This window comes from Urocitellus parryii, chromosome 12 (genome assembly GCF_045843805.1).
Source record: "Urocitellus parryii isolate mUroPar1 chromosome 12, mUroPar1.hap1, whole genome shotgun sequence".
Classification (NCBI taxonomy): Eukaryota; Metazoa; Chordata; class Mammalia; order Rodentia; family Sciuridae; genus Urocitellus; species Urocitellus parryii.
The window spans coordinates 64,480,285-64,507,054 of record NC_135542.1 but is presented as its reverse complement, the minus strand read 5'-3'; the positions used below and the strand labels follow the sequence as shown (position 1 = coordinate 64,507,054).

Here is a 26,770-nt window from a genome sequence, read left to right as displayed (position 1 = left end):
ACTGGGTCAGGGGCCCCATGTGTCTGGTGCCGATGCTGTCAGGTCAGCCACCTGGCTTTCTTGAGCTCCTACTGTGTGCTCAGCTGGTACTATCCTGTCATACATTCCAGGACATTCCCTTGTATTCTACATGAATACATCCTTGGAAAATGACCCAGTTATCTATTATACAGCTAACCACCACAAAACTTCATGACTTACCAATTTATTATCATTTTTTATGGTTTTGAGTGTTGATTGGGTTCTGCCAGGTAGTTCTCACTAGGGATCTCTCCTCTGGTTGCACTCAGATGTCAGGTGGTCTGCAGTCATTTGTAGGCTTTGTTATAATTTAGACCTGAAATGTCCCTCAAGTGCTCATGTGTTGAAAGATTGGTTCCTAATGCAGCAATATTCAGAGGCTGGGCTTTTGGGAAGTGATAGGATCATCCTTGGATTAATACCTTGATGCATTCATGATTTAAATGGACTCTTGGGAAGTAATGGAAGCTACAGGAGCTGGGCCGTACTTGGAGGGAGTGGGTCCTTGAGGGCATGACTTTGGGGACCATATCTTGTCCCTAGTCCTTTCCTTCCTCTCTCTCTCTCTCTCTCTCTCTCTGCTTTCTGGCTTCCATGAGGTGAGTAGCTCTGCTCCAACACCCACTCTGCCATTGTTACCGCTGTTGACCGGTGACGAGTCCTTGCTTCCCCAATGTTGAAGAATAACACCAGAGAGCACGCCGAGGCAAGGTCAGAGTGGAAAATAGAAGTTTATTAAAGGACAGCAGAAAAGACTTCTCCCGGAGGAAGAAGGGGACCCAAGAGGTGGAATCCGTGGAAGGGCTGTTGTCTCCCCTTTTTATAGTTCTTTCAGTGATGGAATGTAGGTAGGAAGGCCCGAGGCGTGGGACAAAGGTGGGCCAAAGAAGTAATCTGGGCAGGAAGGACTTCATTAACACTTCTTTGGGATGGACTTTGGGCCTAGCGCTTTTCTTCATTAACATTCTGTGAGTTGTCCTGCGTTTCCCGGAATTCATTCCCAGCATGGCCTCCATTTTAGATCTTACTCGGTATTAGACCCGATTTACCTAACTACACTGACTAACTAATTTTAAATCTGGCTTCATTCCCCCCTCTAATTTTGGGAACTCCTTACTGCTGTAAGGAAAGGGGGTGAAGATCCTTCTGGCTTCTTCATGCTGAAAGGGGACTATGTGGGGCAAGCAGTTTGGAGTCCCCTTTAAAAATCAGGTCTATCGAGTGGTCCATGATAGAAGTCCAATTGAGAAGTAATAGGCTGGAGGGCCATTTGAGTGATGGGTGGTCTATAAGAGAAACAAGAATTCATTAGTACTGCAACCAGACTGATGCAGCAAGAAATGCCACAGCACAGGAATATGCCAATGAGTATGATGACAAAGACAAAGACTAACAATGTTTTCCACCAGGAAATACCAGAGAACCAGGAGCTAAGATATTGTTTCCATGACAAAGTTGGTGAGGACATGGCTTTTATCTGAGCATGTAAATCTTTAAGGATATTTGTCACATTGTCAGAATTATCAGGGATGTAAACACAACATTTAACTTTAATTTTAAAACTTTATCTTAAATATCCAGCAAATCAATTTCAGCAGCCTTATATTAAGAGTACTGGGCTTTGATGTCTATCTCTCTATCCTGTAGGTGATAACTCATTATCTTAAATTAACCCAGGTTGTGTGTTCTTAAAGCAGTACCTCTGCAAAACATTAACAGGCAATCTTTAGACCATTTATAAGAAAACTATAAAATAAAATTAACAAGAGTAAAAACATATTTAGTTCATGTAATAGCTACCTTGAATTTTGGCAGAGTTATATATTATAATCCCCTGTTTGAGATCCTAGTAATCGTGACAAAAACCAACTTTTGGACACAACTTTAAATGTACTGAAATCTGGCCTACTTCTTTCATAGTCACTTTCACATGTAGTGAGATGGGACACAGAGTCTTATCTCAGGTAAGGCGGGGTTCTTCATAAGTCTTAAGTACTATAGTTCTGAAGCTGATCTTTGCTTTTTAGACATCATTTTATAAAGTCTACATAAATTGTTGTTCAAGTTCACATGAATATTAGCTAACAAAATATAATATCACACCTAAAACATGAATTAAAGAAAAGCTGAAAGCTTTTAACCTTTTGTAGAAAAGTAGCAAAGTACTTTTGTGTTTTGCAATAAAACCTTTACACAGATTAGGCTCTCATTAACTTAAAAATACATTTAAATTGTATCTTAGTATAAAAAGTAACATAGAACTACATATCTTATTGATAACAAGTTCAGTTATAGAACACAAATGATATAAATAAATCTCCAACATGTTTTTCTTTTAAGCCTAAAATTACCATACAACTTTAGAACACCAGCTTGATATAATGCTCTTTCTAAAGCTTCTACCTTACAGACTTGTATACCTGGAAGATATGAACACATTAATAGCACCACAATTACATTGATGTTTTTATATTAACCAAGTTTAGCTTTTTAAAGAAATAACATAGCACAATTCTCTAAAACAACAGTACTTGTTTAACCAGCTGTTTCAATGTGATCTGAATTTGGGGAGGGGGAGGCAGCTCCACAGTCTTCTCTGGACAATTCCTCCCTCCTAGTTCATAGCCAGACTCTTGGCCTGTCCTCAAGGCACAGGGCATGCCTTCTTCCAGGGTAGGAAATGACCCAGCCCAGTCTCTAACTGGGGCACAAAGAAGCACCACCCGTTTACAGACAATGCCCAGTTTCCTTCAGGGGTATCATTCTACTGTGATAAATATGCACATTAACTTTAATATTATTATTTTGGTACTGGGGTTTAGGCCAGAGGCACTCAACCACTGACCCACATTCCTATCTCCCCCTTTTATATATATATTTTATTTTGAGACAGGGTCTCACTAAATTTCTTAGGGCCTTGCTAAGTTGCTGAGTTTGGCTTTGGACTCACAATCCTTCTGCCTCAGACTCCCAAGCAGCTGGGATTATAGGTGTGCCCCACCGCGTCCAGTCACAACAGTCTTTCGATTGAACTCATTAACAGGACCTCTTTTCCATCAGAGGCAGCTAACCCATTTCCACCTTTGTGAGTCCAAGAGGACTCAGGAGGATGCTGCTTCCTGGGGAGCCAGTTTCAGTATTTCTCTAGAAAGAGACACTTGCAAATGGCCCATCTGAGGCCCAATGAGCCTTGGCTGGTGCTGGTCAGTTGTCTGCTTGCTTTTGGTTTGATTCCTTGATCTTCCAGTGTTGCCCTTCAAGGACTGTGTTCCCCAGGTTCCTTGACCTTTGGCTTCCAGGTGAGTTTAACCAGTGGGGCATGGGCAGGTACTGGTAGAGGACTAGACTAGAAGGTGGCAGTCAGTGTATTCCTTTCTCTTGGCTTCCTATGGTATCTTTGGCAGAAGCTGGTTCTCTTCATGGCTCCAGCTCACATCACATGGGCCTTTCTGTGGTTGTGCTTTCCACTGGATGGTCCTGGCTTCTTGGCTTTCCCATCACTGTGTAACTCTTCTATTAAATTCCTTCTGTTGGTCCCACCCAAAATATATAAGAACTGTAGTTGCTCTGGCGCTGAGGATTGAACCCAGGGGTACTCAACCATTGAGCCACATCCCCAGTCCTTTCTTTTTGTATTTTATTTAGAGACAGGGTCTTGCTAAGTTGTTTAGGGCTTTGCTAAGTTGCAGAGGCTGGCTTTGAATTTGTGATCCTCTTGTCTTCTGAGACACTGGGATTATAGGCGTGCTCCACCATGCCCAGCTGCTTTGCGTTCTTGTCAGCACTTGGTATTGCTGATAATTTTTAGTTTATCCACTCTAATAGGTACATGTGATTTTAATTCACAAGTCTCTAATGCCCCAAGATATTGAACATCTTTTAAAATGTTTTTATTTGCTGTGCATATATCCTGTGTAAAAGTCCTGTAGAAAGATTTAAAAATATTTTCTCTCACGCTGCATCTAGTGTTTTCATTCTATTAACAGCATCTTTCACAGAGTAAAGGCCATTAATGTTAATGAAGGAAAATTAATAAATTCCCTCCTGTTGGAAAGGTCTAGACTGACCTTTTAGGTATCCAGGAAGCCCTGGAGATCAGGGAAGCTCCTGTGACACGGTTTTTCCAAGACTGGAGGCACAGTTCTAACTCCAGAGTGGATTCCACAGTCTCAGCTACAGAGAATCCATGGGGTATTTACAGCAGCAATCATATCCTAGAGCATAGAGCAGACTGCAAAGGCAGCCTGGCCTGCTCCCACCAAGCCCATGTCACTAGCTCCTCAGACCAACTTACTAGGGAGGAAGAAGAGTTCAGGGGTGGAGGGTGGTGTGGCTGGTGTGTCCACAGGGTGGGGTGAGGGTGCACTAGTGACTGTTTAATCTTTTTTTTTAGCTGTAGATGGATACAATATCTTAATTTTATTTATTTTTATGTGGTGCTGAGGCTCGAACCCAGGGCCTCACATGTGCTAGGCAAGTGCTCTGCCACTGAGCCACAACCCTGGCCCCTGACTATTTACTCTTACGGGGCCCTTTCATGTGGTGTCTACTTTCACTGCTCACACCCCAGTCAAAGGCTGTGATTAAGAGTGGGTGTGTGGTTTAGGGAAAAGTATAAATGTGTGTGTGTGAGGTTTAGGGGCTAATAAGGATGTAGAAGATGTGGGGCTTATCAGCCTACACACATGAATATGGGTTAGTTTCCTCTGTGAGGATGTGGGTCTTGTGTGGATGAACTTATGCCAGGCCCCCAAGATTACTTGGTCTCCCAGACAAAATCTTCTGGAGTCAAGAGCGTGACATGGGTCTAGAATGGAGTGGGTGTTAGCTGAGCCTAAGAATAGGACACATGGGAGATGAATCCAGGTCAGGGGCTGTGGGGACCCTCACCCTCCTTCATTGGATGCCCACCTACCTCCATCTATGTTCACTACTATAGGCTGCTCCTTCCATTGGGGCACAGAGCAGAAGCTGGTGATATGTCACTTACCATGTGACCATCAGGGGGGCTTTTCAGGCTCTGCCAGACTGTGCTCTTCATTTTGGAAAAGTTGATCCTGTAGTTCTTCTTCAGCAGGAAGTAGAAGGTGGAGCAAAGAAAGAAGGCAAAGGGTAAGAATCAGGAACACTTGACAGAACTCGTGTGTGTGTGTGTGTGTGTGTGTGTGTGTGTGTGTGAGAGAGAGAGAGAGAGAGAGAGAGAGAGAGAGAGAGAGAGAGAGAGACTGACTTATCCCATGTGATGGCCTTCTGCCAGAGAGAGAGAGCTATTGCTCACCCTCCCGCTCTCCTACCTCCTCCCAGGTCCCTCTCTGTTTGGAAGCACAGCCTGGTTTTGAGCTTTTGCTTTTTTGTCTCACCTTCCGGTCACCAAGAAGGAAAAAGAAAAAGAGCAGATATGTTTATCCTCCAGCTTCTCTCTCCTGCAGGCTCACTGTGGGGACAGTATAGTCTTGCCGGCCCTGGTGATTGGGGCTGGGATTAAGGCTAGGCCATGCATTCAGTTCTCCTCTCCTCCCGCCAGCTGGGTACCTGTGTTCTGGTAATACCTCTGCTTCCATGAGCCTCCACCTCTGTCCTGGTCCTGGTAACCTTTCTAGTCTTTCTAGGTTTGAGGTTCTGCTTTGCCCTCTCTGGTCACTGCCTGATGCCCAGATCCCCAGATCTAGCCTTCAGTTGCATTCTGGGATCTGAAGACAGATGTTCCTGCGGCTGTGTGTCTGCCTGGATGTCAGAAAACCCCTCTGGAATTGCCCATTGCTGGGATCCACCTGCTGGCAGAGAAGCCCTGTGACCAAATGCTAGATGATCTGCTCCGCCCCTCCCCAGTGCTGACCGGCGCTGAGCTGCCACCTGTTGTCCGTTTCCACACCCTGGTACACTGCACTGTGCCTGTCACCCTGGATGGCTGCCCGGCAGCTGCAGAGGAGGCCGTCCTGCCAGCACCTTCCATGGCTTGATGGGTGGTCTTGTCTGGCTCCTGGCCCTCCCAGCCTGCCTCATCTGTTGCACTTCCTGGGCCACATCTGGTTGAATACAGAGCGGGGTTACCCTGGAGGGGTTCATGGCACTCACCCCCAGAGAGATGGTCATATTCCCTCAGGACCATGAGGGAGGGCTAGGACCAGAATTCAATCATGAACTACCATAAAGCTAATGTTTACTAAGGACTTATGATGTGGCATGCTCAATGATTTACCAATATTACTTTATTTGTACTTCATAATTCCTCTCTAAGGTAAGTAGTATGATGTCTCCTTTTCACAGATGCAGAAACCAAGGATATCTAAGTGAATCTGTGTAGGGTCCCCCTGCACCCAAGTTATGGAGCTAGGATTCAGACCTGGGGTGCTTGACTTCAGAGCTCAAACTCATAACCTCTTGACCAAAGTAACTCCTCAGTGACCTCTGTTCAGGGGCCTGACAGCATTCTCTATTGTCTCCAATGCCTTCTTCCTGGTCTGAGAGAATCTGACTACAGGAGAAGGCTATGCTCAAGGCTTTGGATAGTTCCTGCTTGCTTTAGAGAAGGCTGAAATAACTCACTTCAGGTCACATTCATGAGGGTTTCCCAGAGCCACACATCTCCTTGTCCTCCCCAGACGTACCCAGGCTCTTCTTCCCTTCTGTTAATTTCCTTGGGGTCAGAGATAGTCACCAGTTAAACAGAGTGTGAAATGGGGCTTGTGTGTATGTATGACCGAATCATTCATTGCTGAGTCTATCTTCTTGGGAGGCTCAGAGACTGTATGAATGGAAAAGAGAAAGGAAAAGGTACCTTGGGGGTGGCAGTAATCATGGAGGGGATGATGGAGGTTTTCTAGGAGGAAGCCATGATGCAGATCACCTTGGCATGGCTCTTTCCCAGAGAAGCCCTGGGAGAAAAAGGGGAAGAGTGAGAGCTGGGTTGGGGGGCACTTCAATTTCCAACGGAATGATTTTATACTATGGATCCGTGATGATGGGAGAGAGATGGTTTGGATGGTGGTTGGATGGGGCTGGAGGCTAGCAAGAAGTCCACTGAGCCTGTTCACTGTTTCATATTGAATCTGTGCTTTGAGATTTCTGCATCTTGCTTATCATTGGAAAAACAAGTTCTTGAGAAAGATACCGACGAGAATCTTCTTTTCTCCTACCAGCTCTCAATCACTGTTGAGTTTGGGATAAATGGCTCAGAAATGAGAGGGACATGTATTTTAAAATTCTAAAAGAAATCCAGCATGTGGGCTGTACCCAACTTAGTCAGACTCATCTTAAGTCCTTAGTCAATACATGTAGCTCTGCCCCTGGGCCTCTCTCCTCTGCAAGGTTCCTCCTGGCTGGCCTCCGTAGGGCTGGGCTGGGTAGGGAGCTCTTGCTCATCCCTCTTCTTCCCATGTCCATTTTTGTTTGGGAGCATGGACTAGATAAGAGCTTCTTGTTTTTAGTCCTGCTTCTTGGGCATCAAGAAGGACAAGGAAAAAAGAGAAGATATTTTTAAACTTCAGGATATTAAAACCCAAGAGAGCCGAAGGGAGTAGGACAAGAGATGGAGGGACATCCTTGTCCAGCAGTGGAGACAGTGGTGGCACAAGGCAATGTGTGACCAAGTACTTTTCTTCATAAGATATGGATTGGAGATAATTGCCTACTGTGTCTTTGGATGGCTTTGGACCAGGGTGGAAGAACTGTGTTTGCACTGGGCTCAGCCATATGCCTCGACCCTCCCTTGGCAGCAAAAATCTACTAGAGTTTGCAAGCTCTGAGGTGATCAGGAAACAGGAATATAGCTGTGAGTGGGTCAGGCTTTGTGGGGTTCTAAGGTTAGTCTTGGGGTCCTATCATGGCTCCAAGTGCCCAAAGTGTCATTTTCTGATAGTTAAAGAATTTGAAGGGGGATTCTGCCTTTGGTCTTGTCAAGGAGGAAAGTCTTTCAAAGACCAAGGTGAGAAAGAGACTGTGTAGTGAGAGTCCCTATCCCAGTGCCATGAGGGCTGGTGGAGCCCAGGCATGACCTCAGTTACACACATGCACCCCACATGGTGGACCATGTGTGCTGCTGCCTGGGCTCTGCAGGATTGGAGGCCCTCCCTCCATGCGTGGTATAGTGTGGATCTGCTGACTTGGCAATACAGGATGGGGGCTGGGCCACATCTGGAGGGGAGGGGGAAGGAGCCCCCAGTGGCTGGGCTGTGGAGGAGCTTGCCAGCCCTGCAGCCCTGCAGCCCTGAGCTCCCCCTCTCCTCCCCCAACCACAAGAGCAGTGTAATTCTCCTCACGTTAAAAGTAAACATCTGGCAGCATCTGCAAGTGCCCAAAATAAACTAAGAACTAATAGGAGGCATTTGTGACCACAGTGGGTCCTGCATGAAGAAAGAAAGGGTGGTTCACTGTGTAGGAGCCAAAGGGGCTACTTGGCTCAACTCATTCGTTTATTGATTGATGATTAGTTAATCGACCAATGTACAAGCTCCTAGAATACCCTGCTGATGCAATTTGCCATGGCCCCAGGGCAGCAGGGACATTACATTGACTTTGTGGGGCCAGATAGTGTACCAGGAGCTGAGAATGATGGTCCTTCCTGGGGTGTCAACGAGGATCAAATATCCAAGGACCCAAGAACAATGGGAAATCTGTGTGGCAAAGCCACCAGGATCACTGCAAGGTAGGATTCCTCAGTGGTCGTTGTGCAAAAGGTACTCCCAGGGACAAGAAAGGAGGGAGACTGAGAGAGCCGAGGCAGCAGAAGAGGGGGCCACTTCTTTTGTGTACGTGTGGGTGGTGCTGGGATCAAACCCAGGGCCTTGAGTGTGCCAGACAAGCACTCTACCACTGAGCTACACCCCCAGCCCAAGGCAGTCACATCTTCACATCAGTCTTCTGAAGCTGGTCACAGGGGCTGAGCAGGGCGACAGTGTTGGAAGACATGGTGACGAACACATTGAATGCTGAGGTCTGATTGACAACAATCTGGAAGCAGAGCCTGGGACTAGCTGGCACCATCTGACAACTGTAAAGGGGCTTAAGGATGAAATTGGGCATATTTGAACAGCATCAAATCCATTCCTCACAGCCACACTAAATGTAAGCGACAGACAGAGAAACAAATTAATACCAAAAATGTTGCCAGCTTTCATGTTCTGGCAGGACAAATGCTTCCAACTAGGGACAGATTCACAAGCCTTCACAATTCTGAGGGCTACCATGCTTCATCACTCTCATCAGGCAGGCTGCAGTGGTGCAGGGCTCGCTGCAAAGGAGGGAGCAGAGGAACACGGACAAGGTTTTACTGCCTGGGTGCCGGGAAATCAGGCAGCCGGCTAGGACTTTAGAAATGGCCTTTACCCTAGAGCCACAAACTGGCCTCCAGCTTGGTGAATCCAACTTGTAGGCATCTTCTGTTTGGTCCACAAATGTCCTTTTTTTTTTTAATTTTGAATTTTTATTAGTAGCCCCAAATCTACAATGAGGAGAGTTAGAAAAAGCTCCAATTCCCCTTCACTAGAGCTCATGCTTGGGTTCCCCAGGTGGCCCCCGGAACTACTGATTCCTTCTGCTGCCCCATGAACTGAGGTCATGCCTGGGATCCACCAGCCCTCATGGCACTGGGATAGGGACTCTCACTACAGAGTCTCTTTCTCACTTTGCTGTTTTTTTTTTTTTTTTTAATGTTTTAGAGAATTAGCGGGAATAACTTTCTGCAAGTCCAACTGAAATGAAGGTTATATAACAAAGTAAAGTTTGGTCCCATTTTAGGTAAAAAGATGGAATCACTCCTTTAATACATTGAAACTATGCTCTAAGTAAAACCATTTTTATTAACCAAATATCACAACGTGCATGAACATTTTTGAAAAATGAAGAAAAAATATGAATTAGTTTGTCATTCTTGCAGAAGTATCTGTTCTGCATATTTCCTTCCAGTCTTTTCCACTTTCATTTTTACATGCTGCGATTTGCATCCCGCTTTTTGCATTTAACCCCACAATTCTACATTTTCTCATATTGTATGATCCCCGTGTTTTGTGATTCTAAATAATGTTGCAAGGGACATCTATGCGTATTTTAATCTCTCCACATCTTGAATTATTTGCCCAGAATGTATTTTCAGAAGCAGTGTGAGGGCTACAGAAAGACTTGAGCTTGAAAGAGTTAATCTGCAAGTTCCTAACCCAAAAGTGCCCTGTAGAAATCTCTTCATCTCAGCAAATTGTTGGAGAGGCTATAGGGAAAAAAAAAAAAAAAAAGGTCATTTCAACATATGTGATAGGATTGTGGGTAATTAAAAAAAATCTTCAGCATGTGAAGTCCATTCCAGGAATAGCACTATCTTGAGACCCAAGTCAAATAGTATTAAATATGCTAAGCAGAGATCTATGTTTGAAGAAGAAACGTACTTGCTCTTAACAGCAAAATGCTGCATAGCTCTACAGTGGAGTCAGAAGACTCTACATAGCATCAAAGACCTGTTAAAAAAATACAGGAGGCCACGATACAAGACAAACTGTCTTCCTCAATTACAACAGCTCTGCGCCTTAAGTATAGTCGTCATTTCTTAGAATAATGGCTGCCTTTAAATTTTTTATTGATGGCAGAAAAAAATGACTAAACAAGACCAGAGCATTTAAAGGTAATTTATATCCTATATACAGCCTGGAGAGTGGTGTAAACAAGGTGGATGTCATAAAATGAAATCTGATACAGATAACCTCACTACTACCTTCTGCATAAGTTCAGATGAATTCAGGGCCTTAAATCTCCAAGCAGTGGAACGCAAAGCCTACTGTCTATTTTATTTTTATTTTATTTCTATTTTATTTTTATTTTATTCCTGTCTCCTCCCCAATCTCTTAGAGCCAATAAAGAAGATCAATATCATGGACAGGCAGTACAAAACGAGGGCCTTTTCTTGACATCTGCACCTTGGTACCTGGCGCCAAGCAACAGAAGGCACCAGGGGTCTCTGGGAATCTGGGAAATGGCCCACCACCGTTTTTTTTTTTTTTTTTTTCCTGTGACGCCAGGCAAGTCGACAGAACCTCTAAGGGCAGGATTATGAAGCACTTGAGCCAACTCCACCTCCGGTGGAAGGCAGGCAGCCTGTCTTGCTAAGAAGAAATCATGCCTCCCTAATCTACTAGAGCTCTTTGAAGGGTCAAATAAGTGTATGGATAAGGGGGTAACAGTAGACACAATCTATTTACACTCTCAAGAATCCTCGGAAAGCTCCACACCAAAGCCTGTTAAGGAAGCTGAGTCACCATGGGAATGGGGAGAATGTCTGGTGACAAATAGGGAACCGGCTTAGAGATAAGAAGGTAAAGAGTGAGGATAAACAAGTCTTTCCCTGGAGGAAAAAATGTTCACAGCAGGGCTTCTGCTGCAGGCGTTGATGCTTCTGGACCACCAGGCTCACTGATCCTTACTGATTGGAGATATGACTGTCAAACCCTTTTGCCTTCATAAGTCATGGGTGGAAATCAGCCTCATGGCCATTTAGTCATAGCTTATATATTGCCTTGTTGAATTTGTCTATCTTTGTAACAACTCTAGTGACATTGTAAACTCCTGAGGGGCAGGGGGCACATCTGATATTTTAGAATTTCTTATACCAACTAGTATCCAAGATTTCTTAGAATAATGGCTGCCTTTAAATTTTTTTTTATTGATGGCAGGAAAAAAAAAAAAAAAGACTGAACAAGACCAGAGCATTTAAAGGTAATTTATATCCTATATACAGCCTGGAGAGTGGTGTCCTCTTGTACAGGTCTCCTCATCAGTGTTCTCATTCTAGGGCCTGGTAATGGCTGCCACCTCTTCCCTTGGTTAGAGACGGTGAGCCCCAGGGGGCAGCACTGTTCCATACGTTCCCCTGTGTGTGCGACATTTGTCACTACTCATTGTGCTGCTGGAACCCTGGATAAGAGAGAGTGTGGGGGTGTCTTGTCACTGCATCTCAGGAGAGACATTCAGGAGCTGGGATGAAGGCAGAGGTGGGCAGGTGAGTGGATACAGGTGCATGGGGCAGGAGAACAAGGGACCATGATCCAGAAGAAAGGTGGATAAAAGGGCTTTGAATGGAATAGGGTGGGAGAATGAATCCCCCCTCCCCAGCCTCAACACAGCCGCCAGGGAGTCTCTGGCGGTAATTTTAGGAAGGATGGTCCCTGTCCTTCACATAAGTTGCCCTGATATTACGCTCTCTCCATTTGGGTAGCAGGTAACAGGGAGCAGCAGCTGTGTCACAGAGAGGTGAACAAGGAAAATAAAAGTCCTGCACAGTGGACCTCAAAGTGATCTTTCAGGGTCAGGTTCTTTGGGGACACTCTCACGCTTAGGGAATAACCGCAAGCAAGGTGAATCTGGTCTCCTTCAATTGCCTGTGTGGCTTCTCATCAAAGGCAGGGTGTGCGCCTTGGAATCCCTCCCGGGGCAGCGGCAGGTGTGAGTGACATCACTGATAGTGCACTGACACTGATCTTCAGGGGTGTTGGGTGGAGGGGAGGGAACACAGGCTTCTGGATGCAATCGCCTAGGCTTGGGTCTTGGCTCTTCGCCTCTCTGGACCACCACCCATCTCACAGTTGCCATGAGGACTGAATGAGAAAGTGTACATAGAGCAGCCAGGCCTGGCTGGCAGCCAGGAGTAGCAAAGCCCCCTTTTCTAGCAAATGGAGTGAATCTCCTCCAAGTCTCCTTTCCTGGTAATAGGAGCAGAAGGCAACCAAGTCTTACAAGCTCCAGAAGCCACGGAGTGAAAGCAAGAAGCCGTTGTCATGGATGGGGGACGGGTGGGCACATTATCCTGAGGTCTCCTAATCCCATTTTCTGCTTTCATGTTAATCCTCTTCCTCCTTCTGTCTGCTACACACTCAACTCCCAGGGCACTGACCCGGAGATCTGGGCCACACCTCCTCTTGTCAAAGGCAGTGCTCCCTATTGGTGGTGGGGAGTGGGGGTGGGGGACAGACTGGGGTGGGGACAGTCCGTCCGTGCCTTGGTCCTCCCCAGCTGACTGGGCTGTTCTTCCAGGCCAGATCATGGATGAACATCGAGCACTCAGCCCACTAATAATGACACAATGACAGTGTCAGCCAGTATTGCTGAGAACTTACCAGTTGCTGACACTGGCTAAGACCTTTATGTACATAATTTCATCCAATTCCCATAATGCTCCTGTGAAGCAGATATGATCAATCAAGATTTGCAGATAAGGAAACAGAGGCTCAGGGAAGTTGTCACAGCTAGATAACACTGAGAAAAAAAGCAGAATTGTTCAGGATTCCTGCCCAGCTTGGCCCGGCTCCAGAGCCTTATGGGGAAACACTAGACAACACTGCCCCTCTGTGCCGCTTCCTCTTTCTCCAACTCTGGAAAGGACCTGTCCTTCCCACCAATGCCCCTGGCTTCTCTCCTCTGGCACATGTCTCCTAAACCTTCCCTCAAGTGAATATATTTCTCCCATTCATATACCTGGGCGTCACTTTATTTCAGTGGAGTTGAAACAGCATAGTCTTGTAGAGGAGGTGGAAGGGGTATAGTTCTGGCTTCCTCAGGAAAGGGAACAAGATGCACCTAGGAACTGGAAGGTCTTCTGGGTTACAGGTGGCTGTGCATGTCAATGGTCATCTGTGGGGAGGAGATTTTAACTCAGGCATGCACCCACTATCCTCTTTCTTTCTGGGCACTCCGTCACTTCTCCACTTCCAATTTGCAAATGTTGTACTCTCAACTCTGCAGGACTGAGCCTGGCCATTTATGTCCTCAGAAAGAGGTTCTGAGGCAAGGCTCATTCTCAGGGAGAAGGTGTCCTCCATGCCCAAGATTTATGGGCAAATCTTTTCTTTTTTCCTTTTTTTTTTTTTTTTTTTTGTACTAGGGATTGAACCAGCCCCAGGATGCTTAACCACTAAGCCACATTGCTAGCCCTTTGTTAATTTTTATTTTGAGACAGAGTCTCACTAAGTTCCTTAGGGCCTCTCTAAGTTGTTGAGGCTAGCTTTGAACTTGTGATCCTCCTGCCTCAGCTTCCCAAGCTGCTGGGATTACAGGAGTGCCCAGTGTGGCAAATCTTTCTAAAAAGACTTTATGCGTGTTGGGCCTCCATTTTAGCTTGTCACATGCTCAAAGTAAAGAGAGGTCTCTCTAAATCAAGAGTCCTCTGACTGCAGTTTTGCCCTTTAGAAGTATTGAATTAGGGCTGGGTTTATATGCTTACTAAATCATTCTGCACCTGTGATGTGGGATTCAGCTTTCTGGTCTGTAAAAATGGAATAATTGCACCTCCCTAAGGCCAGAGTGTGGCTCTCTGTGGGTGTTATTTCCCTCTGCCCCTCTCAGTGGGCCCGTGGACCTGTCATCTGGAAACCTCTCCACTTCTGGAAGGCAGCGCTGGGCACATCTTTAGCCTTTTCTTTTCCTACTGAATCATGTGGATCCTGGGCTCTATGGGTCTCCCTGCTGATCATACCTAGGTCTTTGTGTTCCCCCTAGATTGAGACATCTCTCCTCAGGTTCTCATCAATTCCAGTACCTTCTCAGGCCCAGATCTGTGATGTGACCTCTCCTGCCCTCAGAGCCCCATAGGCTACGTGACAGTTGGAAAATAATGGAGGGTGATGCAAAATCCAATCCTGAATGACAGAGGGTGGGCCACCTGAGTTCAGCTGGGGATGGAATTTGGAGGCTGATGGAAGCCAAGGTCCTTCTCAAGAGGCCTGAGGACTGAGGGTGGTGAGCTTGGGCAGGGTTTGACTGGGGTAAGTCATGGTGTGAGATGCTGTGGCGACTCTGACTCTCCCCCTCTGCCCAGTCACAAGCCTAGACACCAGAAACTAGATACGGGGTTTGTGAACTGGGCATAGAGGTGGGGGGCACAGCAGTACCCAGGGTGAGGACTCCAGAGCTGATATTGGTTCCTCAATCACTTAGAACTACAGGAACATGTTGTACCTGAGAAATAACACCCACCATCTCTGCTGAGGAGAAAGTGGGTTCCGAGTTAGAGTTTGGTTGTTTGTTTTAAAACCCACAAAGGTTTGAATGACCCTCCAGGCTTGGCTGGAAGTCTAATTGTGCCAGAGCTGGATGGTTCCTTCCTTCTTGAACTTGTGGTGGGGAGTGGTGATAATGGCAAGGTCCAACCCTGTGCAGAACAAAGCTGATTTGCCTGAAGGCTGTCACAAATTCTTTCCTGGGCTATTTATCCATCAGTTAACTGAGTTGGCTAACATCCCACCATGGGGACCTCACTCCTTTTGGGTAGGGCTTTGTGCATGAAAAATTGGGATAAGTTAAAATGAGAACCTCCGTGAGAGAAAGGGCATTCCCATGTATTTTGTCTGGACATTGAGGTGGAGAGCCACGGCAGGAGGTAGGTACCACGGAAGTAGGGTCTGGAGACATTTGGCATCTTTTGAGGAGATTTCACTCCTCAAAAGCCATCATGCCCCATGACATACACATACCCCACAACACACACACCAAAGACAAGATGAAGGACCAGAAAATCACAGCCCAAGAAACTGTGCCTTGAGAAGAATTTTTGCCACGAAACATCATTTTATTAACTGATATTTATATTTATATATATATATTTATTTTTACAAAAATAAACAATTTAATAAACAAGAAGTACAAAAGCTTCTGGATATGCAAACTCCAGGAGGGGGGAGCCCGGTGTGGCTGCTTGAGGCTTTCACTGAAAGCAAATGAGGCAGAAAGGTCCCAGTCCCACCCCCACCCCAGGTCCTGGCTCAAACTGCAACCTGCTCCTTCACCCTAGTCTTGGCTCATATTGATGTGTGCACCTCTGCCCCCGACCCCTGGGCTGGCCTGGGAGTGTGCCCTGTCGGTATAGGATCACCTACATCCTGGAGCATCCCCACCCAAGTTTCCTCTCTGGAGCTAAGCTGAGAGAACACTCTGTGACCGATTGTCCCCACGCGGCCCCCGCCTACCGTGGCATGTGCAGCAATGGTGGCAGCGGCGGCAGCAGCAGCTAGGGCTTTGGCTACATTCTCACACTAGGAACACAGTGATGGGGCTGCCCACAGAGCTGTCCCAGTTCAGACTGGCCTGAGCCTTGCTCACAGCCCTGAGTGCTGGAATAGCAGTCGCCCCCGCAACCATTGATTCCTGGTCTGGGAGCCAGCAGTCTCAGACTTAGCCTTGTCAACTCACATTTTAACATTTTGCATTATTGCACGTTTGTCCTGGTCACATCGGTCTGTCTGGGATGTCAGTCTTGTCTGCAGGGGTTACCAGGTGACATGTAGCCCTGCTAGTGCAAGTCACTTCCACCATAGGCAAGCCCAGCTGGAGAGGATCTTCAGTTGAACCCTCAGACAGGTCAGCCAGGGGCCCTCACATATGTGGTCCTGTTGGGATCAGGGACCACTTGGTTCCATCCAGTCTTGAAAAAGACCAGCTTCCGACCTGGGGGGTGAGATGTAAGAGGTCAGGCTGGTTCTTATCTTGGAGGCATGGCCACTCTCCTAAAGCAACTGCCTTGAAGACACTTATCTCTCCATTTTCTCAGCCTCCCCTCTGGTTTCTTATTCATTTATTTTGCAGTGGGGTATTAAGGGTGAAACCCAGGGCCTCATGCATGGTAGGCAAACACTCTACCACTGACCTACCTTCCCAGCACTCTTCATTTTTTAAAAATTTTGATTTTTAATTAATTTATAAATTAATTTTAATTTTTAGTCCTCCTGTCTCAGCCTCCCACATAGCTTTGAGTTCCCACATGTGCCAACATACCCGAATTGCCCATCAGATTTCTGAAGAGACCCCCTATGTGTCAACCTGCTCCAGAGAAGAACCACCACCTTCCTTGGAGTGTCCTCTCCCTCTTGCTCACCTGTCCAGGTGGTCTGGTTAGTGATCACAAAGGCATGGCACTGGGCATGGCTCTCACAGACATCCACAGCCTCTGCTAGGTTGAACACAGACAGGAGGCAGCTGCCGTGGTGGTAGGATGGCCAGCACCGGTAGTCCTCCTGGGGGATGGTGCTGCCTGGGATGCGCTGGTATTCTATGGGGTGGGGATGAAGCAAACATGAGAACTCTGGCTGGGTGAGGGCTGGGGTCACTTTCTGAATTAGGGCTGTAAGACTCATTTCCTAAGTGGAGGTTGACATCCAGGCCAGCATTCCTAGCATGGAGGTGAAGGCAGGGACCACCTCCATGGGCTGATCATTCAATGAAGACCAAGTACAGGCTTGGTTTTGGAGAGATACACAGCTCTCAAATCTGAGGGCACAGAACTGGTTCAACAAGATAAGAGGGCACAGATGTGGCACAGACACACAGAGCTACTGGCTGTCCAACCTGGCTGCTGAGGCCAGGGAATTTTAGACATTTAGAGCAAAATTCTCAAACAGCAATAAGCATGTGAATCCTTGGGGAATCTTGTTAAAATGCAGCTTCTGATTCAGGAGGTGTGGGCGGGACCTAGAGTCTGCATTTCTAACCAGCTTCCTGTGTTGCTAGTGTGCAGGCCTCACTTGGCTGCAGAAGGTCAGAGCACCCCTCAGTTGAACTTTCTCCTGGCTTTGGGGAGAGAGGTCAGGCAAACTCCTCAGACAGGCCTAGAGGAACAGTCAGGGAGTTCTGAGGTTAAGAGGCATGGATGCAAACATGTCCATGGCTAGAGCAGGGAAGGGAGCTGAGATCTCCCCGGATGCACAAAGAACTATGGGGGCTCTGAAAACACCTCCCAATCAGAAAGCAGCTCAGCCTCAGGTCTCTTGCTTACCCCAGCTTTCCTGCTGCCCGGGAGCCCCAGTTCTGGACTGATCATCCAGAAGCTCTGGGCCTCTGGCCATCCCGCCCTCCGGCCTCCTTCTCCTGCCAGGGACTAGACCAAAGTCCAGGGCTGGCTGTGATTTATAGCCCCATAAACGGCGTCCTCAGGGACAGAGCCAGCCATTGTTCACCTCGTTAAACTTTATTTACAGGGCTAACGAGGGCTCCCCCACCCCTAAGACTGGCCAGAGCTCTTGAATACAGAGGCTGCCCACCCCTTGCCCCCCTGCCAACCACAGCTAAACCCAAGGACTTCCGCAGGGGGACCACAGCCTGTAACCGGTGGCTACAATTCTCCCAAGCCCTGGGAGAGAGCAAGCTTCTTGTCTGGTTTCAGTGTGGGGTCCCCCTCCACCTCCAGCTGTCCCCCTAGCCCTGGGAGTACAGAGGAAGGAAAGAGAAGCAAACACATATTGTGTTCCAGCTGTGTAATAGGAACTGTGCTAATTACTTTTACACACCTCACCTGCCATCTAATCCCCATAAGAACTTTGAGAGGTGAGTAATACAGAACCCAATTCATAGATGAGGAAAGTGAAGGTCCAGGGCTAACGCACACAGCCAGTACCCAGGTGGGGGGCTTAAAGCTATTCAGAGGGGGTGTTGGCACCCCTGCCCCTGCCCCAGTTCCAGGCAGAATGTCAGTATTCTTGCTCAGCATGAGACGGGACCTCAAAGTAAAGGCTCAACAGTCTGTCACTCCAACTGAGCCCTCAGGATGGCCTTGGAGACAAGGGTCTCCAGAGGAAGGGTGAGCCACTTAGCCCAACTGGGGGGTCACTTACCCTCCTACCTGCTCCTCACTTACCCAGCACCCAGATCCCTGCTGGGCCACTCACCAGCGCTACTGCTTGTGGTAGAGTTCTGCAGATACTGGCCACTCCGGTAGAGGTTCAGCACTGTCTCTAGCTGGGCCAGGGTCTCATCCACTCCCCAGGTGAGCTCTCCTGCAGAATGCAGAGTGGCTATAACAGGGTGCCTGGGTTCCTACTTCTTTCCACAGTAGGCAGCCAGCCATGGCCCACCTCCCTCTAGGGCCTGGACCCTACATGTGGGCTTGGGAGGGTCTTTGCCTCAGAATACTGCCCTAAGAGATAGTGGGTCCTGGATCCTATGCTGCCCTGTGTCATTCTTATCCCCCACTGGGGGAGGGGTGGGTGATAAGGCAGATGGGCCCTGAGCCTTACCTGTGGCATTGACAATGATGTCCAGCAGAGGCCGTAGTGAGGGCGGGGCACTGTGGGGCAGGAGGTATGTGAAGAAAAACCTGTGGTAGAGAAATTAGGGGCTCAGGGGCTCCAGCCTTTGGAGACACATCCTTCCTTTACCCCAAGCTGTGGCTGGGGAATCTGATTCCTTTGTGGCCTGGTGACCAGACATACTATGAGTGTATACCAGGGAGTCTACTCTTTGGGAAGAGGCCTGGGCACAGATATGACCACATCTAACTTCAGTCCCAAATGAGACCAGAGGTGTGTGTCCCCATTCTTCCCACCTTCCAGCCCACATCACCCCTGACTGAGCCCCAGCATCAGAGCAGTGCGGTCCAGGGGAGGCCAGGGTTGGGGCTTTAGCCATGAAGAACTCTGCAGAGGTCAGGAGCCATGGTAGGGGAAGGGGAAATGCCAGCTCAAGCCCCTGAGTCTGACACTATTTTTAGAAGCCTCCAGCTGCTACCCTCCAACCCAGATTCTCCTTGGACCTGTCTATTTTTAGTTCTTACCATCAGAAGCCTGAGCATTCCCTCTTGACTGGGCAGAGGCTTTCCCCGCCCCTGTGACTCCATTGGTCAGGGTGGAGCCTTCCTCCCTAGCTGGCCTCCTGGACCCCATGCTGGCTCTGGCTCTGGCTCCTTCCTTCACTTCCTTCCCTGGTGGGAACTCCTGAGTCGGGGTGGAGGGTACCTGTAGGCATTGTAGAGGTTCCGCTTCTCATTCATGCCATCACACCAGCCCTGGGCCGAGCAGGGCAGGGTGAAGTTCCTGGCTGGAAACTCCAATATGCAGTCAGCACTGCTTGCACATGGTGTCTCCTCCACACGTGCATCATCCAGGTCTGTCACCTTCAGCTCCCCATCCACCAACACGAATTGCCGAGGGCGGAAGTCCAGCAGGGTGACTGAGCCCAGTGGAGAGTGGGCCAGGTGGTGGAGGAGGCGGCCAAGGCTGAGGCAGATCTGAAGGGCAGACACAGGCTGAATAGGGCCTGCTGGACCCTGCGCTCCTTCCTCTGAACTGAGCTTGGGGTTGGCCTTTCTCTTCTCTGGGCCCCAGGGACCTTCAAGGGGAGGCCAGTGATTTTATTAACCCTTGGCTAGCCTGACCCTGCAGGCAGGGGAGTCTAAGGATAAGGAATCTCTTCCCTAAAGCTTCATCTTGAGTATGATTTTAGTTCAGTGTATGGGAGCAGAGGGAGGGTCAGGATGACCTTAGTTGTTCATGGTCCCAGGAAACTGGCCCTCTTATAGTGGCTGTGTGTGTGCACACATGCACCTGCACATGTGAGGAGGGATGAAGCAGTGAGAACTGACAATGTCGGGATCCTCTATGTCTTGCTTCTTAACCCTTTGGCCGATGGCTTAGTCAGCTTCCTTCCCTCTCTCTCCTTGGGCTGAGGAGGAGTCAAAGCTGCTCTGGAAGCCTGGCCTTCTAAGGGAGAATCATCCCAGCAAGAAACCCTGGGCAGAGCTCCACTCCCTGCTCACTCGGAATCGATCCTCCCAGGAAGTCTGCAGCAGCTGGATCATTTCCACAGGGGCGCCCAGCTCCGTGATGGTGGTCAGGGTGTCCGGGATGTCCTCGCTGTCCTGGTAGCAGTAGCCATACAGCTGGGGAAAACCCAGGGCAGGTCATTAGGTCACAGGGTGGGGGAGGGACAGAGAAGGGCTGGACTATCAGATGCCCCCTCCTTCTGGCCTGAGGCCATCCCTAGGCCTTTGCTACAGCTCAGGCCAGAGGAGAATAGCAGCATTGCCTGGGAGGTCTGTCCCCTCTTCCTGCTGCCGGCAGTTCCTACTGACTGACTACACCAGCTCCTCACCTCTTGCCACTCAGAGTGATGGGCAGGTCTGGCCACCACATGTTAACCAGGTGCCAGGCACCATGCTAAATGCACTACATGCAGAATTCAATATATTATAAATAACCCTGAAGGGCAGAGTGGGTACTGTTATTACTGTCTCCAATTTCAGGTGGGAAACCTACTCAGAGAGGTTAAGTTGCTTGCATAAGGTCACACTGCTAATAAACACAGGAGGTAGGATTCAATTATAGCACTCGGATTCCACAAACTGGTTCTTTCCAAGAATACCATTTGCTAATACACAACCCAGCAAATGATTACCATCCTTTCTCCCCAACTCCAATCCTAGTCTGTTCCTTACCATTCCTACTTTCTGGCAGCTGCTGCTTCTTTTTTTTCTTTGCAGGGTTTTGTGGGAGAAAAAGCAAAGAGGCTCATCCCTGGGTGCTCTTGGCATATGCAGGTGGGTGACATGTGTCAAGGGGGTTGTAGTGGGGGATGGTTCTCAGGGAAGATCAATTTCTTGGGGGCATGGTTATCAGGAGCTGCCCACACCATATCATCTGGGGGAGAGACTTGCTACCACTCAGCCGATCAGGGGAAGCACAGCCTGACTTTGTCATTAACACCTATGCCAGCGTCCACAGGGACCCCTGCTTCTCTGAGCCTCTCCCAGCACACCCCACAGTAGTAGGGGCTCAGAATGGGCTCTCAATAACCAGCACCCTGTGGGGTACGGACCCAAAAGCTGAGTTGTCCAGGCCAGACTAGGGAGAGGGGAGAGCTACGGTGGTAAGAGTCCGTGGCCTAATGTTCCTGCACATTGTCACTCGTCATGCCATCATTCACACCCTTTCCAGCCCCCTGTGTGCCCCCTTTCCTCCCCAGAGGTGCCCTTCCAGCTCCCCTTCCCCAGAGTCAGCTGCCCCAACTCTGCTGGAATCACAGAAGGCGCACCTCAGTGGTAGGCCATCAGATCACTGGGTGGGGGTGGGTTGGGATGGGGTATCAAGGGCAGTTCCAGGCACCCTCTTTTTCTCTCCTCTTTCACCCTCCCATCAGCCCAGGGAGGCCTCAGACCCTGGTGAGGTAGGGGGAAGGTAAGGGGAGCAGCTCTGGGGCCTGGTTCTCATTTTCTTGCCCAGAGTCTGAGCCTTTGTGGGAAACTTCTGAAGGTTATTAAACACCCGGAGGTCGTTAAATGCGCTGTTAACGAGGTATTAATCAACACCCCTCAGAAAAAAATAAAAAGACACCATTAACCCCCCCAGGAAGCTGAGGCTGAGCATTTCAGTCACATCTTTTGTTCCATTTGGGAGAAGAAATAATATACTCTAGCCTGGCCAGAATCTGGGCCCAAGCAGGCTGAGGGTCCATCTGAGGCCTGAAGTTCCCAGGATGACAGAGTTGTGGGGGAGGTAGACCCTTGTGCCCTCTGACCCTGGGCTGCAGAGGCGTCTATCACATGAGGAAGCGTGTGTGAGAGAGATGGCGGGGGACGGGGGCGAAGAGAGAGGAGAGGGGGCGTTTGTGTGTGTCGGGATGGGGCGGTGTCACTCAGAGAAGGATCCTGGAGTGCACATTGGGAGGTGCACAGTGGGCCCTTCTATTAGAGCTGACAGCACCAACTCAGGCTGCTGAAAGCTGGGGGCCTCGGGGGCCCGAGTGACTGGTTACGCTAGAAGCCTTCCCTCTGGTTTCTCCCCACTTCAGCAAACAAAAGGGTTTGAAATTTTGAAATGATTAAAATGTATTAAAACAACACGGTTTCTGGTTCCTTCTGGTTCCCGGCACACCTCAACCAAAGTCCCTGGAGCAGGAAGACCCCCACCACAGACTTCCCTGGCTGCAGAGGTGGTGTAGCTGAGGAAGCCAGAGGGACACTGGCCTGGGAGTGCGGGGGATAAGCAGGGCAGACCCAACCCAAAAACGCACTAGGAGACCCTACTTTTTACTTTTCCCTGGGGTCCTAGCTACCTTAGTTACTCTTGTGCCTAAGTGCAGCTGACTCCAGGCTCTGACCCTGTGAGAGTCACTCAGCCAACCCAGACAGGCCCAGCCTTGATGACGGAATGGGAGAAAACTGTCCCGTTGTAATTTGTTGTTGTTGTTGTTGTTTTCCTCTGTGGCACCTTCAGCACCAGGGCCTGACACACACAGAGTGACCATTCTGTGGTTGGTGTATGTGGGCCTAGCTGGAGGCTTATCAGAAAGTTTGAAGAGGTCAGTGAGGGAGAAGTTCTCAGAGAGGTAGGAAGACATACCAAAAGCAAACCTGTCCTAAGAGAGGGGGGGGTCTTGAGTCAATTAACTAACATTAAGTCCTGCTGAGTAATTCAAGACCTCTCCACCCTCTCAGAATCTGGCTGACACCCCAGGATTTCCAGAAAGTTCTCAAGAGCCCCCAGGAAGTGAAGAGAACAAGATCCTCCCAGTTAGAATGGCCACGTAACCAGTCGCTCACTCCCTGGCGCTCTAGACACAGTGTTAGCCAGGCAGCCAGGCATAACAGCACACAACTGTGGGCTCTGCACGACATGTGACCAGTGCAGAGCCCACGACCCCGTCACAGTGTCTGGTCAGGGTGGCAGTGTCCTGGGGGGAGACTGGGAGCTAGCAAGAATCTAGGGAGCTTTCTTACCTATGCTATTTCAGGGCCGAGGGTCCCATTTCACAGGGAAAGAAGGGACTCTTGGCCTTTTGGTCAGTTCTACTGGGTGCAGAAAGGTGAATCTGAGTGGGTCAGGTGGTGGGAGTCATGGGTGACATTCACTGCTGGGGGGAGTGCAAACACCCTATGTTCACTGGGCTAGAGCAGTTAGGGATTCCCCTCAGTCTGCTCAGACATGTGCAGCAGGAACAGTTTGTCTCATCCTAAGCAGACTTAAAACTGAGACCTGGGAGAGAGGAAGCAGGGTATGTTAGAGCAGTGAGGGATTGTGCTCTTACTTGAAGTTCTGCTTGGAGGAGATAAGGCCGGGGTCTCATCTCTCCTGCCTGTCCCCCAGTGAACAGAAGAGGCAGATTCTCACTGATTCTGAGCCTCTGGCCCTCAGTCTGTCCACTTGCCTAAGATCCTAAGGCTTCCCAGTGGTTCAAGTGGACCCACTTTAAGCCCCAGGGAATCCCCAGGGTCACTTCTGGGAAAGGCTGTACATTTTCTGGTCAACTCCCTCACTCCCTTCCAGTGGTTTCTGGCTGAGTGGGTGGGACTCTATGGGAATCAAGCCTGCCACACAGTCTCTTTCCAGCCCTTCCCAACTCCATTGCAGTCCCACCCCATCTTTAAAGTCAGACAAATCACTGGGAGTTGAAAGAACTGGGGTTCATGTTCCATCAATATGGGAGACTCTACCACGCATCTGGGAGCTGACTCAGCCAGGGATGTTCGGTGTCTTGGCTTGGGATTATTTTGGCTTGAGGTGATATCCTGATGTTCAATACTCTAGCTCCAGCCAGACGCAGGGGGTCCTAAATTCGTAGCACTGCCCCATTCTTAGAGTTCCGGGGCTCTCTGTCCTGGCCCCTGTCGTTAAGGGATGTGTATAAGCTGAGAAACCCAGAAATCGCTCAGTAAAGAGAAGAGGCAGGGTGGTGCAATAGGAAGGGCCCTAGTGCTGGTTCTGTACCTAGCTTAACATGGGCACCATTGGTGCCCCATTTCTTTTTCTGTAAGACCAAGACGTTCTCTTCCAGCCTGAGTGACCAGGGCCTGGGCGCTCCAAGCCAGTACCCTCACCCCCGCGCTCCACCCTCGTACCTGCAGCACGTTGGGGTGCCGCAGCCGCTCCAGCAGCACCATCTCCTTGAGCAGTTTGTGGGCCGCCAGCCGATAGCAGCCCCTCCGCGCCCCGAACTCGCGCACACAGCTGCCCAGATCGTGGCCGCTGAAGTCCACCGCTTTGAGCGCCACCGCGGCCCCGCCGGGCAGGCGGACGCGGTACACTGCCTTAGTGTAGCCTGAGCCCACGTACTGCGCGCCAGACACGTTGCGGAGCGCGGCGCAGCCCAGGCGCGGGCCGGGGCCGGGAGCCGGGGGCCAGCCCGGGGCGCCGTCGGGCAGGGGCCGGGCCCGCGGGGGCCGGGGACGCTGCAGGCCCAGCCCGCCCGGAGCCAGGTCCATCAGGCGCCGCCGTTCGGGCCGGCCAGCCCCGGGCCCAGGACCCCCGCGGGAATAGCGCTGCACCTCCTCGTAGCGCGCCCGGATCTGCCGGGCCAGCTCTCCACGGCCCCCGCGACGTCCCGGGCCCGGGGCCGGCGAGGGCCCCGGGGACTGGCCTGGCCGCGGAGGCTCCGAGCCCGGTGCGAAGAGCACGTTGAGAACGGAGCCCAGCAGGAAGGAGGCGCAGAAACCCGCGGCCACGGCCGCCCGCCGGCGCCGCATCGCTCCCCTCCCCCCGGCCGGCCGGCCCCGCGCGGCTCCCCGGCCCCGGCCCCGGGCGGCTCAGGCTCGGAGGCGGCTTCGCTCTGAGCCCCGGCGGCCCCCTGCCCAGCCCGCGCGCATGGCCCCGGCAGCCCCGACCCCGGCCCCTCGCAGGAGGCACATCGGCCTGACACTTGCCTCCCTCCCGCCCTGCCCCCGCCGCTTATAAGGCCCGGAGCCGCCCCCGCCCCCGCCCCTCCGCCTCCGCCCCCCGCTCCCGGCGCGAGCCCGTCTTCGGCACCGCCCCCTCCGGCCGCCCGGGCCGGCCTTCCCTGCTGACTGACAGCGGGACCTCCTCCCGCGGCCGTCCGGGCCTGGGAAGCGGCGCGGAGGCGGCTCCGGCCCTGCCCAGCCCGCGGCCCCCAGAGCTCCGGCGGGGAAGCGCGAGAGGGGGCGGTGGCGACCCCGCGGCTCTCTGGGGCTCCGGCCCAAAGCGGGGGAGGATAACGGGGCCGGGGCGGCCGGATAACGGGACCGGGAGGCCGATAACGGAGCTGGCCCGGAGAGTGGGTGGGTGGGTGGGTGGGGGAGATACAGGGGCGAGGCTGGCGAGTAACGGGTTCGGAGGGGATGAGCCGCAGGGGCCCGGGAGCGGGGATCCCTGGGAGCCCAGAGCTTCCTCCTGGGGACCCGGTGATTCAGGGCGAGCTGGGCCAACGGAACGAGCTTGGGAACGCCTCTCGCGGGTGGGGCTGCGGGTGGGGGCTCCGTGTTCTGCCCCGGATTCTGGGTTAGGGTGAGGTGGAGGGCGGTTTGTGGAAGCAGGCACAGCCGGGTTGACACCTGCGAGCGCGCGTGGGAGGGAACTCTGGGCTCCGAGGAGTAATCCTGAGCTTTCTAAGATGCCCTGTTCAACTCCTTTCTGCCAAGACTTTTTTGATTGCCTCTTCTCTGAATCCCCATACCTAGCCGGGAATGCAGGGCTTATCCCTGAAATCCCAGGGGTCTGACGGGTCAGCAGCGGATCACGAACCACGTGCAAAAGAGTTCATTTGTGCCCACGTACGTCTGTGGGGTGTATGCATCAATGTGTCCGAAGGGACCACTGTGCCCCAGGAAGGGAGTGTGTACCCTGTGTGAAGTTGGTGCTGACTCCACTAGAACTTCTGGTTCCTCCCCCTCCCTCCCTGATTGCATCATTAGTGCTAATTGAGGGGCTTTCACACGCCAGTGCATTAGCTGTTTGGAATAAGCTCCCTCCTCCGGGGAGAGATAAGCTGCTGCTCCCCCCCCCCCTCCCCACAGTTCTCCATTTCCCCACCGCCCTGAAACTGTCCGCTTAGATCCTCTCACCTCCCGGGGCACCCTCCTGCCTCCCTCTGGGCAAGTTATTCTGCCCTCCCAGTAATGTCAGGATTGGCTGGGAATGGATGGTTGGGGAGGAGAAAGATCCAAAGCCTCCTTTCTGAGGGGGTGTCCAAAAAGGGGAAATTTTCTCAGAAGAGGTGGGCTTCCTATAGAAGGCAGGGTCTCTACTTAGAAAGGGAACAGATATTTCTGTTCTTTTGAACGTGG

The 26,770-nt window shown here is 50.5% G+C and overlaps 1 protein-coding gene across 2 annotated transcripts; it reads right to left on the bottom strand.

Moving 5' to 3' along the window:
* Window positions 1–15,573: 15,573 nt before the first annotated feature.
* Window positions 15,574–25,377, bottom strand: Pkdcc (protein kinase domain containing, cytoplasmic). Of its 2 annotated transcripts, XM_026411001.2 has the most exons (7): window positions 24,593–25,377; window positions 20,516–20,638; window positions 19,716–19,987; window positions 18,999–19,078; window positions 18,651–18,758; window positions 16,865–17,038; window positions 15,577–16,437 (listed from the first exon to the last, which is right to left on the bottom strand). In XM_026411001.2, exons 1-7 carry the CDS (start codon window positions 25,214–25,216, stop codon window positions 16,352–16,354), a joined length of 1,467 nt encoding a protein of 488 aa, XP_026266786.2. In that variant the 5' UTR covers window positions 25,217–25,377; the 3' UTR covers window positions 15,577–16,351. The 2 variants fall into 2 exon arrangements, with proteins under 2 accessions (XP_026266787.2, XP_026266786.2); XM_026411002.2 differs by lacking the exon at window positions 18,651–18,758 and having other exon boundaries at window positions 15,574–16,437.
* Between the last annotated feature and the right edge of the window lie 1,393 nt (window positions 25,378–26,770).

Bases quoted from the DNA above. Each gene is read 5' to 3' on its own strand.
- Pkdcc (XM_026411001.2), bottom strand. From the start codon at position 25,216: ATGCGGCGCCGGCGGGCGGCCGTGGCCGCGGGTTTCTGCGCCTCCTTC. The intron at 19,079-19,715 runs GTACCCTCCACC...TCTCTACCACAG, and splicing joins AACCTCTACAATGCCTACAG to GTTTTTCTTCACATACCTCC. The intron at 17,039-18,650 runs GTGAGTGGCCCA...CCCACCCCATAG, and splicing joins TACCACAAGCAGTAGCGCTG to AATACCAGCGCATCCCAGGC.